This window comes from Palaemon carinicauda, chromosome 2, assembly GCF_036898095.1.
Source record: "Palaemon carinicauda isolate YSFRI2023 chromosome 2, ASM3689809v2, whole genome shotgun sequence".
Lineage (NCBI taxonomy): Eukaryota > Metazoa > Arthropoda > Malacostraca > Decapoda > Palaemonidae > Palaemon > Palaemon carinicauda.
The window spans coordinates 78,654,160-78,669,577 of NC_090726.1; the positions used below are offsets into that span (position 1 = coordinate 78,654,160).

Sequence of the window (15,418 nt, forward strand, 5' to 3'; positions counted from 1 at the left end):
ATAGTTTATGATTAACAGGTTGGTATCTACTGCGTTTGTCAGTGGCTTGATTCACCAGCTGCACAACAAATTCTTTATTATATATCTCTATTATACTTTCCCTAGCCTTTCGTAACTTCCTATGGCTGTCCTTCACATGGGAAATGGGAGATATATCAGGAACCCAAGTATCATCTGCCCTAGGTAAAGGATGTAAATGGGGAATAATATTTAAGGAATTCAATTCATGACCTTTAGCTAAAATCTCTGGAGTTATAGGTTTATGGTACAGGTTCAGTCCCATCATAGTTTCGCAAGTATTCTTTAAAGGCAATTGGTCGACGGTTTACTATATGTACAATATTTTGTACAGCAAAGTCAAAATCTAAATATTCGAGGACCATATTCCGAATAGAGCCTTCAATAAGCCTTTTGACCATCTTCACACAAGATTCCACTAAAGATCCAAGTTCACTGTGACCTTTATAGTACTGCTGAAAGCTCAAAGGTTTTATGTTGTTCTCCCTGAAATAGGATTGTGTATCCTTATCACTTAAAAAATTCTCAACGGTTCTAGCACCTGAAGTTAGCTGTGAACCTTGGTCACTTAAACAGAGTTCAGGCACCCCAAACTCGAAACAATGGAGCTGAAGTGCTCGCTAATTTTTTTTTTTTTTTTTTTTTTCATAAAAAATTAATTTAATCCAATAGGGTTTCCCTGCGTGGGTTCGTATCCCATCTTCGTCGCCATTTTCGAAAAGCAATAATTTGGAAAGGATTATTCCTGCGACCAACAAATCTCTTCACTGCAATTTCAGGAACACCATTTACTTGCTTGCAAATATTAGACCATTCTCGTAGCTCCTCACCAGAGAGTCTATCGTCCCATCCAACTTCTTTCCTGCATTGTAGCGAGTGCATAAATAATCTAGCCCTGTTTAATAAAGGACCATAAAATGAGAACACATCAAAATTGGCTGCAATAGAACTTAAAATTTGTCTTTTGGTCGTTGCATCCTTATCAAGTACCAACTTGCTTGCCGAAAGAGTATCAATGTTTCTGTCCCAAAGCAAACCAAGCAATTTTACTTTTGTAGGAGTCTTTTCCTTATCTTTATCTACCTGTTGCTGCAGAGAGTCATCATTGGTTATGAATTGCTGCAATTCAAATTTATAGGGAGAAAATATACTGTCAAGTTTCTCATAAGCCCATTTCAACCTGTCTATATCATTGGTCGTGTAAGCCAAGTTATCCATGTAAGCTAAGTTATATAACTCTGTCTTCAATTCCTTAACATCAATATTGTCACCTTGGACATCCAACATCAAAATTTTATAAAGTGCTAACATTAATAAAGTTGGACTACATGGCAAACCAAATGGAAGTCTGCAATGTTTATAAACAATTAAGGAATAGTCCTTTTTACATACGTTTCTATACCAATAAAAGAGTAACCTACTTTGATCTGAAGGCACCAACTTAATCATCAGAAATGCCTTTTTTATATCAAAACATAACAATTTTTCATTAAATCTTAGCTGTAAAATAGAAGTAGAAATTTTCTTATTCAAACAAGGACCAGCAAAAATTGTTTGATTATGAGATAGAGTTAAAGGTTTATCTTTGTCAGATTCACACAAATTTGACAAAAATACATTACGGCATTTTGTAGACTCTCGGTCCATCTTGAATACTGGCATGTGCGGCAGGAAGCTATGTTGAGGGTTTTCCTACAAGAATTGCTCCAAGTTGGATACTCTCTCTATAATGCCTAGTTGTTCCTGTTCTTTAAAAACCTCGTCCATCATTTGTAAAGCATTATCCTTTTTGCTAAATTTCTTAAAATTTGATTTTAATATTGCTTTTGACAGATTTTGATTCTTACCAAGCAAATGAGCTACTTTCCCATTCCATAACAGAGGCATAACTAACCTTCCATCACGATCTCTACAAGTAATTTCTAAAGCAAATTCTACTACTTTCCTGTTCTCCTCATTAAAGTCTTCGTCATATAAGTTAGAATCACTGTGCGAAAAACTTTCTGCCTTCGAGGAAAGAATTTCTTCTGCTGCTCTCTCGAGTTCAGCTTCAACAATCTGACCCTTATTTAAAACAGAAATATTAGCACAAGCAGGGAACTTGAATTCCTCTACCGAATCTAAGAACAATCCATCCATATTCAAATTACTATCAACTTCAAGGGGACCCTCACCCTTTGCACAAACTTCAGAAGAATGCTTTATCCGGTCTGGTAATAGAGCTAGATTTTGCTTATACCTTTCAATGTCACCTACAAGCATCACTCCTAAGGGTGATTCTAAGTAAACAGAGGGAATCACTTCAGAACTACCTCCAAACAGCACATCCTTCTGTGGTACTAAATGAGAGTTATCATTTCCCAAGAGCAATTTTATATCTTCAACTTTATCCCTAGACATATGCAAAGTTTTGTCAGCTAATATATAGCCCTTATCCTTAAATACTTGAGCTACCTCAGAGATACCTGGCAAAACTAATTTCAAATTAATAGTCTTCATGGCAATAGCAGTAAAATCATTATCATTCAACTTTACCTTGTATACTACAGTGGCTAACGGCTTTGAAGAATTAATACCATTCACCACCAAAGAATAATTCGGATCAACAACTTCAAACTGCATACTCTTAGCCCAGTCTTCCTCAACGAAAGTTACTTGACTTCCTGAATCCTTTATACCTCGATCCCCAGAGTCATTCAGTGAGAAGGAAGGCATAGCAGTCACCGGGTTACAAGAGATTCTTAAAACTCCTAAATCAGACCAAGTTAAATTAGAAACAACAGAATTAGAGTTCGATTTCTCTTTACAATTCACCTTTGCCGTTTGGTTAGTCACTTCTTGGTTATCTGAATCATTCTTAAGGTTATTAGCAGTACATTTTGGGTCTTTACGAAATTTACAAAGATAGCTGAAATGCCACTTGTTACAATGTTTACATTTTCGGTTAAATTTAAACCTGCAATCTGAACTTTTATGAGAATCGTAAGTACAGTTTGTACAAAAATTCAATTGTTTTAGTTTTTCAATTTTACTCTGTGGAGTTATATAAACTGAACACTTAAAAATTGGGTGATCAATGTCTCCTTTATTGTCTGCTAAACATAGAGAACATTCTTTAACTTTAGACTTCTCAACATTAACAACAGCAGAAGCTAAACAATTTGAGTTGGGCACAACCTTTTTCTCAAGATTACCTTGTTTCACATGAAATTTCTTGGATATGTTTTTATATCTTTCCAAAGCAGTAAAGATATGTTCATCTATTTGCTGCAACGAGGGCTTATTCGAGCCAGTAATATGCATTAACTGATTCTTGAAACAGTCATTAAACCCATTCCATATGAAATACTGTAAAACTATGTTTTGATCTATGCTTAAAGCCTCAAATTGATTACAAATTATTCTCATATTACTGATAAAGTCATACGGATCACTCTGATACGTTAGCTTCAACTCCGATAACTGCTTAATAACCCTGTATTGTTGAGACAAAGTATCTGCAAACGCTTTTTGTAATAATTTCTTAGCTTCTTCATACGAACGGTTGCTACAATCTAATGAGTTTACCAGTTTAAGCGAGTCACCTGAAAGCTGTCTCGTAAGAAGAGTAAATTTAACGTGAGTACTAAGATCATACTTATCAATAGTTGCTTCGAACTCTCGCAAAAACTTCGAAATATCTTCACCTTCTCGATTACCAAATGTCGGTAAAGGTAGTTCAGGTAATTTAAGCTGTGAAATTTCAGAACGCGAACGATCGGAAAGGTTTCCGGGCGAAAGTGACACCGCGGTCTTGAGGAGAGAGAGACACTTACTCAAACGATCGTCATAAACGAACCAAGTATCCATTTCCTCACTCACCAATTCATCGCCGTTGTCGTCTTTATCTGCGCTATCCCAAATTTCCTTCAAAACCTCGTTATTCACTTTGTCAAGTTTTTCTTTAAGGTCAACCAACATGTTCATATGCTCGTTAGCATCGCTTACAGACATCGAAGAAACAAACCTTTCTATGATATTACACTTCTTGGTAACTTGTTGCCTAAGGGCTGAACGAAAACTACGCAAAATGCTCTTCGGCGGCATTTTTCTAAGAATTTAACGAACAATTTTAAAACTTAAAGCAATACAGTGAAATATTAAAGTGATACGGGACTCTGGAACGTAACCAACTCACGGAAATTCAAGAAAAAACATACTCAAGGCAATAATGAACCTCGCAACCAATCCCATCCTCGTCGCCATTTTCGAAAAGCAATAATGAGAGGGCAATGTAACATAAATTAAGGAGAAGCAAAATTATAAGTCATAAAAAATTAATTTAATTTACAATTAAACGGTAAATTTATGACAATTCACAATCCGAAGAATGACTGGCGAATATGGTGATCCTGATCAGTTCAAATCTCGGACAAACTTAGCGTGGACTTTCTCTCTCTCCGCCAGAGAACCTGCATTTGGTCCGCACTATTACCCCTCAATTTTCGAAACATCCGAAGGATCTGTAACGCATAGCATGAAACATTATAAATTGGAAACGTCAGGGGCTACAAACATAACAATGTGCATATATGCGAAATCTTACAAAACAAACGAACTTTTAATATTAACCTATGGAAAATACAAAACCTAGATCAATAAACGATTTGAATATCCTAATATAAATGTCAAGATCAAATTTAAAACTTAAAAGGAGACCCTTCAGACTTTATTATATATATATGAGTTTGGTTGCAAGACAAAAGGTTATAAAACCGTAACTATAGTTGAAAGTTCACTAAGCAAATGCATCGTACTTAATGCAAACCTTACCTCAACATATAGCCAGTCCTTTAGGTCCATGGAAAAGCAGTGGCGAAGGTAGAGGTGATGTTGGTAGTCTTCTATTTCAGCTCTTGAGTAGTATAAGGTGGTCAGACGATGACGTGATCCATGAGCGGCTAAGTCCGGAGCCACCGATCTTACACTAATGAATGACAGCCATTGTCCTTGGCTGCCAAAAAATTAATTCAAATTCAGGAGAAGACTGCCTTGCTGCGTTTCTTACGCTGGCCTCTTCATACTCCCTTCTTCAGATCATTCACCACCGACAACGGTTTTCCCAGTCTTGTGTCCAGCAGCGAACAACCTGGTGAAACTTAAAATACATCGCTCAAGAATGGCTTGTTTCTTGCTTTAAAATTGTCCCAAGAGGTAGTTTAAGGTATGCTAAGTAGATGCATTTGCTTTTTCAAAATAAAAGAACCAAACCACTCCCGAGCAAACAATTTAAACATAAGAAATTTACCACAACCAAACAATTCATATAATATACAAAAAATGAAATGCACACGAATGTGCATTTTTCTACATATATATATATATATATATATATATATATATATATATATATATATATATATATATATATATATATATATATATATATGTGTGTGTGTGTGTGTGCATACAATATATATATATGTATATATACATATATAAATATATATATATATTCATACATATATATATATATATATATATATATATATATATATATATATATATATATATATATATATATATATATATATATATCAGCCACCCATTGAGATATTGCTGTTAGAAAGTTACACACACACACATATATATATATATATATATATATATATATATATATATATATATATATATATATATATATATATATATATATATATATATATATATATATATATATATATATATATATATATATATAGTACTTACGATTTTGGTCTTGTGTAGAGTAAATATAATAGTTTATTCCCGATTTATTTATATATTTCACTTGTGCATTGAATAGATTAGCCAACCCCTGAGATGAGTTCCTATTGCGTAGATTTAAATTCATTATGTAAATCACGTAAGACTTTCATCATTAATTCCATTGTATTCTTTATTAAAGTCAGTTCATGTACATTTATGGTATTTTTAAGAATTAACTTTTTTATTTCACACATTTTTGTTACAAAGCTTTACATAATCTGTTTGAATGTGTTTTTTGACCATATAAGATAGGAACAAGGCTCATGTAATGTTTTTTTATATTTTTATGAGGTATTGAGTCATGTTTGTGAGTGAATACGCAATATGCCATGTGTTTTGGAAGATTCTCGAAAAACCTTAAGATAGATCTTATCTTCTTTTTTTTTATTTGGTAGACAAAGGGTGGGCAGAGGTAGCTGACTATGAGAGAGCTGTCTAGCGTTGTGTGGGTACGCGTTCAAGAGAGCAATACTTGGTAACACTGATGCCTTAACCCAGCCCCAAAGCTATTAAATCGGTGTCCTTGGAGTTTCTGGAAGTAGCTAAGTTTCATGTAAAGGCTACCCAAGGGTTGCTTGTATCAGATAGATATTCCCAGCTTTAAGACATAGTCATCTCACCACCTTTCTCTAATACTTAACCCAGTGTATTGCTTTAAAAGTGTTCAGTGAAATATCGAAATTCTGGTGTGATATTTTCTGTAAACATAGTGAGTACTTTTAAAAATTCTTAGATTTTTGGTAAACGGCCCTGTAGGAAGGTAAAAGGTACTAGTATTGTGATCTGGTTATCTATTTTCATTAAGTATCAAACTTAAATATTGTATTCAGATTTAATTTCAAGTGAAACAAGTGATTGTATGATTTCATAAGTATTGTTTCTTTTGTCTTAGCTGTAATATTTCAAATCAAGTAACTATATATTTTAAGATCATAAAATATTTGTCTTAATCTAAGTTTTCCTCACACTTGATCTTTCGAGTGCTTTATATGTTTTATGTAATTTTTTTTCAAGGTGTATAACCTATATAGATGTATTTATTTTTGTAGAGAGTGTATTACTTCGATCATCAGTATTTATCGCAACCTTGCTCATATCCTGTAAAGAATCGTTGTAAAAGAGGGTTATGAATAATTCTTCAGAATAATGACCCAGTTTGGTTTTGAGTATACTAAAGAGACATTTAGATATTCAGTGTTTTATATATTGCTGTCAGGGAGTTATATAACTGTCTCAGTGTTCGGGTATTAATATTTCCATGTGTAACAGATTAAATTTAAAAGCAAACAGGTGAGTTTGGAACTCAACAGGTCGTATAGCTTACCAGCCGTAACATATATAATATTTTATGTTTGTTCCCATACACGGGACCATTGTATAATACATTTTTGGTTCCCAGACCCGGGAAGTCATCATCATATTATTATATATATTATTGGTACCCAGACCTGGGAGCCATCATTATATAAAGTATATTTTGGTGCCAAGACCCTTGGGATCGAGGAAGTCTGTGTTATATATTGGTGATAACAGGGTAGAGTTTTGATTGATTGTTTTGAACAATACATTGTTGATAGGATTGTGTGTATTGTTAGGATATATTTTGGAGAGATATTCAATATTGTCAAATTATAAGATGTCACAGTTTAATATCTAAGAGTTTTTGAATAACCCAATTATTCAGGAATTTTCTGAATCTAATGAAACTAAAGCTCAGTGGCTCTCTATTTTAATGGCATGTGGTGGCCATGCAATGAGTAGGATGATTGAAGCTCAAATCAAGTGTCATGACTTAGAAGTGTTGGTAAACTTAGGAAAGTTGTCGGAAAAAAAATTTGAAGCAGCTTGTGAACATTTGGAGTAAGCTGAAGAAGAATTTTTCAGCAAAGTAAGGGCAGCTTAACCCTCAAAATGACGGCATGAAAGCAAATAGGGATGTTGAGGTGGAGATTTGATGAATTTCTGTGAAGGAGAATTTGCTCAAGTTGAAGATGATGGCAGAGCGAGAAGAAAGAGAGAGATGACAGGAAGAAATTGAAGCAAGACGGGAAAAAAGAGAGACAGAATGAGAAGAAAAAGAACGAGAAGAAGCCCAAGAGATGACAAGACATGCGAGGGAGATAGAAGCAAGGGAAATTGCAAGACAAGAAGAAAAAGAGAGAAGACAGAAAGGAAAAGAGATGGAAGAAGCGAGGCATTCGTAGGAGTTGGAGCTGTTGAATGCTCATGCACAGTCAGCAACGCAGACAGAGACAGCCCCTGCTATGCACGAAAACGTATTTAATGTGTCGGATATCCAGAGGTTAATTCCTAGGTTCACAGAAGAGGCTTCATATGAGTTCTTTGATCATTTTGAAAGGGTTGCATCGACAATGAAATGGCCAGAAGATAAATGGACTGTGTTATTGCTGAGTGTATTAACTGGGAAAGGCCACAGTGCTTATTTATCCTTATCTCAGGAACAGATGAAGGAGAATCAAGAAGTAAAGAGGAGCCTGCAGCAAGTGTACCAGATGAGCCCTGAATATCATAAGGAAAATTTCCGAAGTTTGTTGAAGGGTGAAGAAATGACTTTCCTCTATTACTCTTATCAGGTATGATAATGTTTTAAAAGATAGATAAAGGCTCCTAATGTGAGGGAGATGGCTGATTTAGAAGAATTGATAATAGTAGAACAGAATCTACGAGGAATTCCTGAACATGTACCTGAGAGAGAGAGAGAGAGAGAGAGAGAGAGAGAGAGAGAGAGAGAGAGAGAGAGAGAGAGGTGAAGAAACTTAATAAAGCCGTCTCACTGAGTGAAGATTATAATTATTAGTCGTAAACCCTCCTCAGGCATGAAGTTCCAACTGTCGTTCCGACCAAGTGTAAAGCATTTGCTGAACCAATGAAATCAGTTCAGTGATAAGTATGTGAACAAGTTCAATAGTTACAGCGGAAGTAGCACTGATTCTGTCCCTAAGCAGAGGGCGATAGTACACAGCAACATTCATCGAATCGTCTTCCTTCAAGTATCGTGATAGATGTGCAGAAAGGTGATATTGTCTTTTTTAATTGTGGCAAGAGTAAGGAATGTTAGTCAAACGAAAAAAATGCAGACACCCAAGGGTATAGAGATAACTCAACTTCACAGAATGGGAAAACGAAAAAACAATCCGGAAGGGTAGAAGAGGGAAATAAACCAGCCAACGTTTACACAGCAAACAGGCCAAAACGAAGAAGCGTGGATACCTATAAAGATTATATTTATGAAGGTATGTTAGCAGCAATAGACGGGAGTGAGTGAACCACGGTCAGGATATTGTGTGACACAGGTTGTAACCACGGTGTTGTGGTACAAGGAGTACACCCGTTGTTGGAACAGTATCTCACAGGGGACTCGGTTATTTTGAATGGAATAGGAGGTGAGGAGGCTACCCCTATTTGCTGTTTGAAACTGTCATGCAAAGTAGTGACAGGTAATTTTGACTTTGCGGTAAAGGATTCATTGGCTGTCGAAGGAGTAGAAGTCCTGCTGCGTAATGAGATTGGTAGAACGCCGTTTGTGCCTTGTCCCATTATAACGAAGAAACTATTGAAGTTTAGTCCTACGACTGAACTCAAGAAGGATTACCCGTATCTGTTTCCTAATTGTGTGATGACTAGGAGTATGAAGAAGAAAGTCGCTGCTGAAGAAGAAAAAGAAATGAAAGGAGCGATAAACTTGGAGGATTTGTTTTCCGAACAAGAGGATTCCAGTAATGGGATGCAAGAGGAGAACTCCCGAGTAATCCTAGGCGTAGAGGAACATCTGACAAGTGGATAAGATGACAAAGAAGAAATGGACGTGGAAGAAATAGAAAACTCAGTGTTAGAAGTAGACTAAGTGAGTAGGGAAAGGCTGAAACGAATGTAACTGAAGGATGGAACGTTAACAGAGTTATCATACCGTGTGGTAGACAAGACGGAGGCACAGCAGTCTCCATTATGTTATTATATCACGGATGGGTTGCTTGTGAGGAAGCATAGGCCCGCCAAATGGGGGATATATAGCCAGGTATTAATTCCCAAACCGTTGAGGAGACAGGTGATCACTGTAGCGCACGAGAAGGGACATATGGCAATAAGGAAGATGTCGGAGAAGCTTATGAAACACTTTTTCTGGCCTGGCATGCCTATGGACGTGAGCCAGATGTGCCATGCAAATCAGGTATGTCAGATGGCTGGAAAGCCGAACGAGTACATTAAGAAAGCTCCCTTACACCCGATGGAAGTGCGAGGAGAACTATTCAGCCAGGTAATAATCAACATTGTGGGACCTTTACCAAGGATGGAAAAAGGTCATAAACATATATTAACCTTCATGTGTCCAGTGACTAGATACCCAGAAGCCATACCCATCAAGAACATCAGTGCCAAAATGGTCGCCGGGAAGTTACTTGACATTTTCACGAAGTTTGTTATAATGGAAATCGTTCAAAGTGACCGAAGAAAGAATTTCACGTCAGAATTATTTCAGGACGTAATGAAAATATTGGACGTGAAACAACAATCAGACTGAAGGTGTATTTGAGAGGTTTCATCGTATGTGGAAAAGTATGTTAACGAAGTTCTGCAACAAAATGGGGAATAAATGCTACATTGCCCTACTATTGATGTTATTCGAGGTACGTAATGCTTATCAAGAAAGCATGGGATGTAGCCCACAAGAAATGAAATGAGGACCAAATAAAATGTTAGCAGAAAGTAGGAAGGATCGAGAGGAAAGGGAAGGAGAAAATGTCAAGGATTTGAGGAAAGGAATCGGCGAGTTAAGAAAATTTTCCGTAGAAGGCATGAAGACATAGAGTCCAGGATAAATGAAGAAAACGTGTGGTATGAAGAGTATAAAAAGACAGTTTTCGATAGGACAACAGGTACTGATTTTTTTTTGCTGATCTGGAGATTCCCAAACATCAGTAGGTTTCAAGGACCTTTCAAGATTTTACAGAAGATCAGTGACATGACCTACGTTATCGAAACCCCAAGAAGAAGGAAAAGTCAGAGGAAAGTACATGTTAACATACTGAAATCTTACTTAGGTGAAAACGAGACTGAAGCTTCACAAGTGTGTATGGCACAAATCATACTTTCCACCAAAGATGACAACGGATATGAGGTAGGAGCAGTAACCAAAGTGAATAATTCGTCTATCATTCGTAACTTAGAAGAGAAATTAATTAATTCGAACCAGGAGCAACAAGAGGAGTAAGTTGATTAATTAGATGTTTCCTTGAAATTATCTAGGATGTCCCGAAACGAACCAACCTGAGGACGCATGAGATACAGCTCGAAACAACGGAAAGATCATTCTAAACAACCCACCTATTGACTGTTGCCGTATCCCCGAAAAGTTATGAGAAAAGAAGTAGACTATTTGTTACAAAACGGATTAGCCAAACAAAGTTCTAGCCCCTACAGCTCTACACTTAGGATGTGTATGGACTACCAAAAGTTAGATTCGATCAGTGAGGTTGATAATTATCCATTGCCTCTCATTGACCAACTGCTCGACAAAATCGGACAAGCGATGTTCGTCTCCAAGATTGACCTATTAACGGGCTATTATAAAATTTCTTTGGATGAAAATGCAAAAATTTAGTCAGCTTTTATAACCCCATCTGGGTTATATCAATATACCCTCATGCCAATTGGTCTAATGAATGCCCCACTCCATTTCAACGTGTGATGAATAACATGGTAGGATCGATAGGAGTAGGTGTATATTTCGACAATATTATGGTATGTTCATTGACCTGAGAAGAACATCTGCGAAACCTGGAGAAGGTATTTCAAAAGCTGCAAGGAGCATACCTGATGATTAACCTAGAGAAGAAAGACTTAGGAAAGGCAACACTTCGGTACTTGGAATTTAAAGGAGGAAGAGGACTAATCGCCCCGATACCCACTAACGTCGGAAGGATAAGGAAAGCATCACCCACACAATGAAGAAGTAATCACAAAGCTTTTTAGGGATGGCAGGATTCTGTTGATGTTTTTGCCCAAACATTTCGGCTGTGGGCGCTCCCTTGATGAATTTGACTAGCCCCAAGAAAAAATTTGTATGGATCTGTTGGATAACGGGATTGGAGCTGTCTTATTGCAACAAGACGAGAAAGGAATTCCTCACCCTTTTTGTTTCATGTTGTCAAAGCTAAAGACACTTCTGTGAGCCTAGTGGACAGTTGAAAAGGAACTACTAGCGTTAGTCACAGCAATAAATAAGTTTGAGGTCTATGTGAATTGACCACAAAATGAATAGATTACAGTGTATTCGGATCATAATCCTTTAACTTTTGTTCACAAGATGAAAAATAATAATCAAAGGTTAGCTAGGTGGTCATTATATTTGCAACAGCATTGTATTAATGTAAAGCATATATCAGGTAACGATTACATAGTTGCAGATTATCTATCTCCGGGTGAATCGATGGTTTCAGGGTTGGGATAAATAATCCTTTTAGGGGGGAGCTATCTTACTAATCTGATCTAGTGTAGAGTAAATACAGTAGTTCATTAATGATTATATTTATGTTTTCATTTATAGATTGAAGAAGTGAGTAGCCAGCCTATAAGGTGAGTTCCTCTCGTGTATATTTAAGATTGGTATGTAATTTACGTATGAATTTCGTCGTTAATTTCCTAGTATTCTTCATTCAAGTCAGTATATGTAAATTTACGTCATTTTCTAAGAATTGACTTTTTATTTAACGTATTTTTGTTACGAAGTCTTACGTAACCTGCTTGAGAGTCTATGGGACCATACGAGATAGGAACAAGGGTTTATGTAATGTACGCTAGTGACTATCATAAAGACTCGACAAAACCACTTCAGCAACATGATATTAAGGATACATCAAAGGTCATATCTTTGCTATCCTCTCATTCATCCTTTTCATCAGTAGCAACACTTCATAGCATTGATAATGGTGTATCTGTAGCAAGATATGTTAATGTTCAAGAAGCAGTGAGAGCTGGAGAAAAAATCTTCAATAAGATATTAGACCTAAAGGTCCTTCATCAATGTTTTTAGGAAGAAATATCAAGTGATAACAATGGATAAGGTTTCAGTCTCTGTTGGTTCTGGTTATATAGAAATTGATCCTTAACTGTTTCTCCAGAGGATGTTCACATCTGGTTTTATATGATGTCTATATACCAGCACTTTTCAGGTGCCAAGATTTATTACTTGAGGCAAAGAAGCCTTCACTGGCGTATGCTCTCACCAAAAATGTTTCAGGAAAAGAAGGTAGACCATCAGAGAATGTGCATTACATATCAGATAGGGGTTCACTATTACAGATAATACCTTTTGAAACTGAGCAGACATGGGAGAAGATAATTTCCCGTTTTAGCAATTTGGTTACTAAATGGCAATTTTTGATGAGTATAATTCTGGTCCAACAATGACAAGTGGAACCCATATATGACAAAGGAAAGGCAGAACAAGACCAATGGTCTTTTTTTACCACTGATATGACATGTACAATGCCAGGGACAGGTTTTTGTCTATCAGTACTAACAAAGAGATATTTATAGACATGCTTAGTTTAGCACCAGAGGAAAATGGAGGTAAATTACTTCATGCAACAACAGATGCTGATGTGGTCATGGCTGAAACTAATATTAAAATTGGGAGACGACACAGATTCTGCTTGTATTTCTGTGTAATAAAGCACAAAATATCACATAAATACTGTTTTTTTTTTCTTTAGACCAGAAGGGAAGTTATTAGGAAAAGAAAACCAAAAGGTGTTGGGACATACAAGAATTTCAAAGGTCACCTGGCAAAAATGTATGTGAAAATCTATTATTCGTTCATGTTTCATTAAGGTGTGAAACCTCTTCCTGATTGTTGGGTAAGGGAAAATCTGTTGCAATAAAAAAAAAAAAAAAAATAGAGCATAAATCAAACAACAGTCCGCTGTGTTTAGATCTACAATGGGACTACACGATGACATAATTAGTGGTGGGCAAAATGCTTTAGTATTAGTGTACAAAGGAGAGCCTAGGAAAAGTCTAGATATAACGAGATTGCTAACATCCGACCAAAAAATTTCTTAAAGTTCCACGTATATTTAACTTGGTAATTTATCTCCTACATCTGCAGCTTCTCACTATCATAGCTTAAGAGTATACCATCGAGTTCTACAATGGTGTGGAAATGAATTAATCGTAGAAAATTGTGGATGGATGAATATTTCCTTTCCTCACTGGGCTATTTTTTCCTATTGGAGCCCTTGGGCTTATAGCATCTTGCTTTTACAGCTAGGGTTGTTGCTTGGCTAGTAATAATAATAATAATAATAGTCCACGTTGCATAAACGTTGATTATCAGTTATCACAAAATTTGGTTAAACTTGTTGCCAGAAATTAATCAATTTGAGACTGATCCACCACTTATATTTTGGTTGATTTTTAGTATGTTGTTTCTGTTTCTGTTTTTGTTGGCCCAGATTGAGAGTACTGCATGTTAGAGGCTGAGTTGAGGTGAATGATAAGTCCATTACACATAGGTTGTAATAAAGCTTACAAGTTAGCTACCACAAGCTCGACCACACCATTGCTACCAGGTCAACAACAGTCCAGGAAAACCAGGAACGTCAATTTGATTTCTGTGAGCATTTACCCTATTTAGTATGGAACTTCCGCAACAGATAGTGCTGATGTGCTGTGCAATTCTTGTCTACTACTTGCTTACTCAAGTCATTGTTGACAGATGGAAAAATTTCACAAACATTCTTTTCAAACTATGATGGTTGTTTTTTTTTTTTTTTTTTTTTTTCATCAGGCTCTATACAAATAAATGCTACACCATGAATAAAACCAAAATTAGCATTTAAAAAAATTTGCTCATGCTTTTTTTTTTCTTTTTTTTAATTTGAGTTCATGATTGTGTTGTATTTCCATCTTTCTCCGGTGAATTTGGGAACCCATAATTTGGTAACACTAACTCAAGTGTTCAAAAAAATTGTAAATTGTAGCAATGCCGTCGCCCTGTGTAAAATAAGAAACATAAGTTGAATATATTGCCCCTCAAGCACAAATTATAATGTAATGGTTCAGTTTTTCCTCGTATTTATCAATGCAATGTTAAAGTAGGGTTGTATATTAGATGTATATATGATTATAACTTGCAGAACATGTGTACTTTATCAAAGTTCGAGATTATACATCGAAATTTTGAAAGGCCCATATCTTAATAATTTGAGCACACACTCGTACCTTTAGGGAAAAAAAATCACATCAAATGTAGGAAAAGTAGTGCATGTTTTCTGACCATATCTCTATTCTATATGGTATGAGTATGAAAAAATCGTGACTATTAAAGTCTAAAACAATATTTGACCACTCACCACTAAATCTTTCCCCTCCTAGTTTAGTTTTAGGCACAGTCCTATTTCGAATGTATGTCCTTCACATATTCTGTAAGTGACATTTGCAATATTATGTATAGTATACATGAAATACATAGCCTAATCTTAACCGGCCTTTTGTAAATGAACGATCAACAAGTTATTCAAGTATGAAAAAGAATATAGGTAATCTAATGGTTAATGCGATTTCATATAAATATATGGAAAATCACTAGATG

At 35.9% G+C, this 15,418-nt stretch overlaps 1 protein-coding gene across 1 annotated transcript; it reads right to left on the bottom strand.

Annotated features, from left to right (window-relative positions):
• Positions 1-678: 678 nt before the first annotated feature.
• Positions 679-4,011, bottom strand: LOC137617874 (uncharacterized). The gene is given in 1 exon segment (XM_068347823.1): positions 679-4,011. A coding segment is annotated over 1 exon segment (3,333 nt).
• Between the last annotated feature and the right edge of the window lie 11,407 nt (positions 4,012-15,418).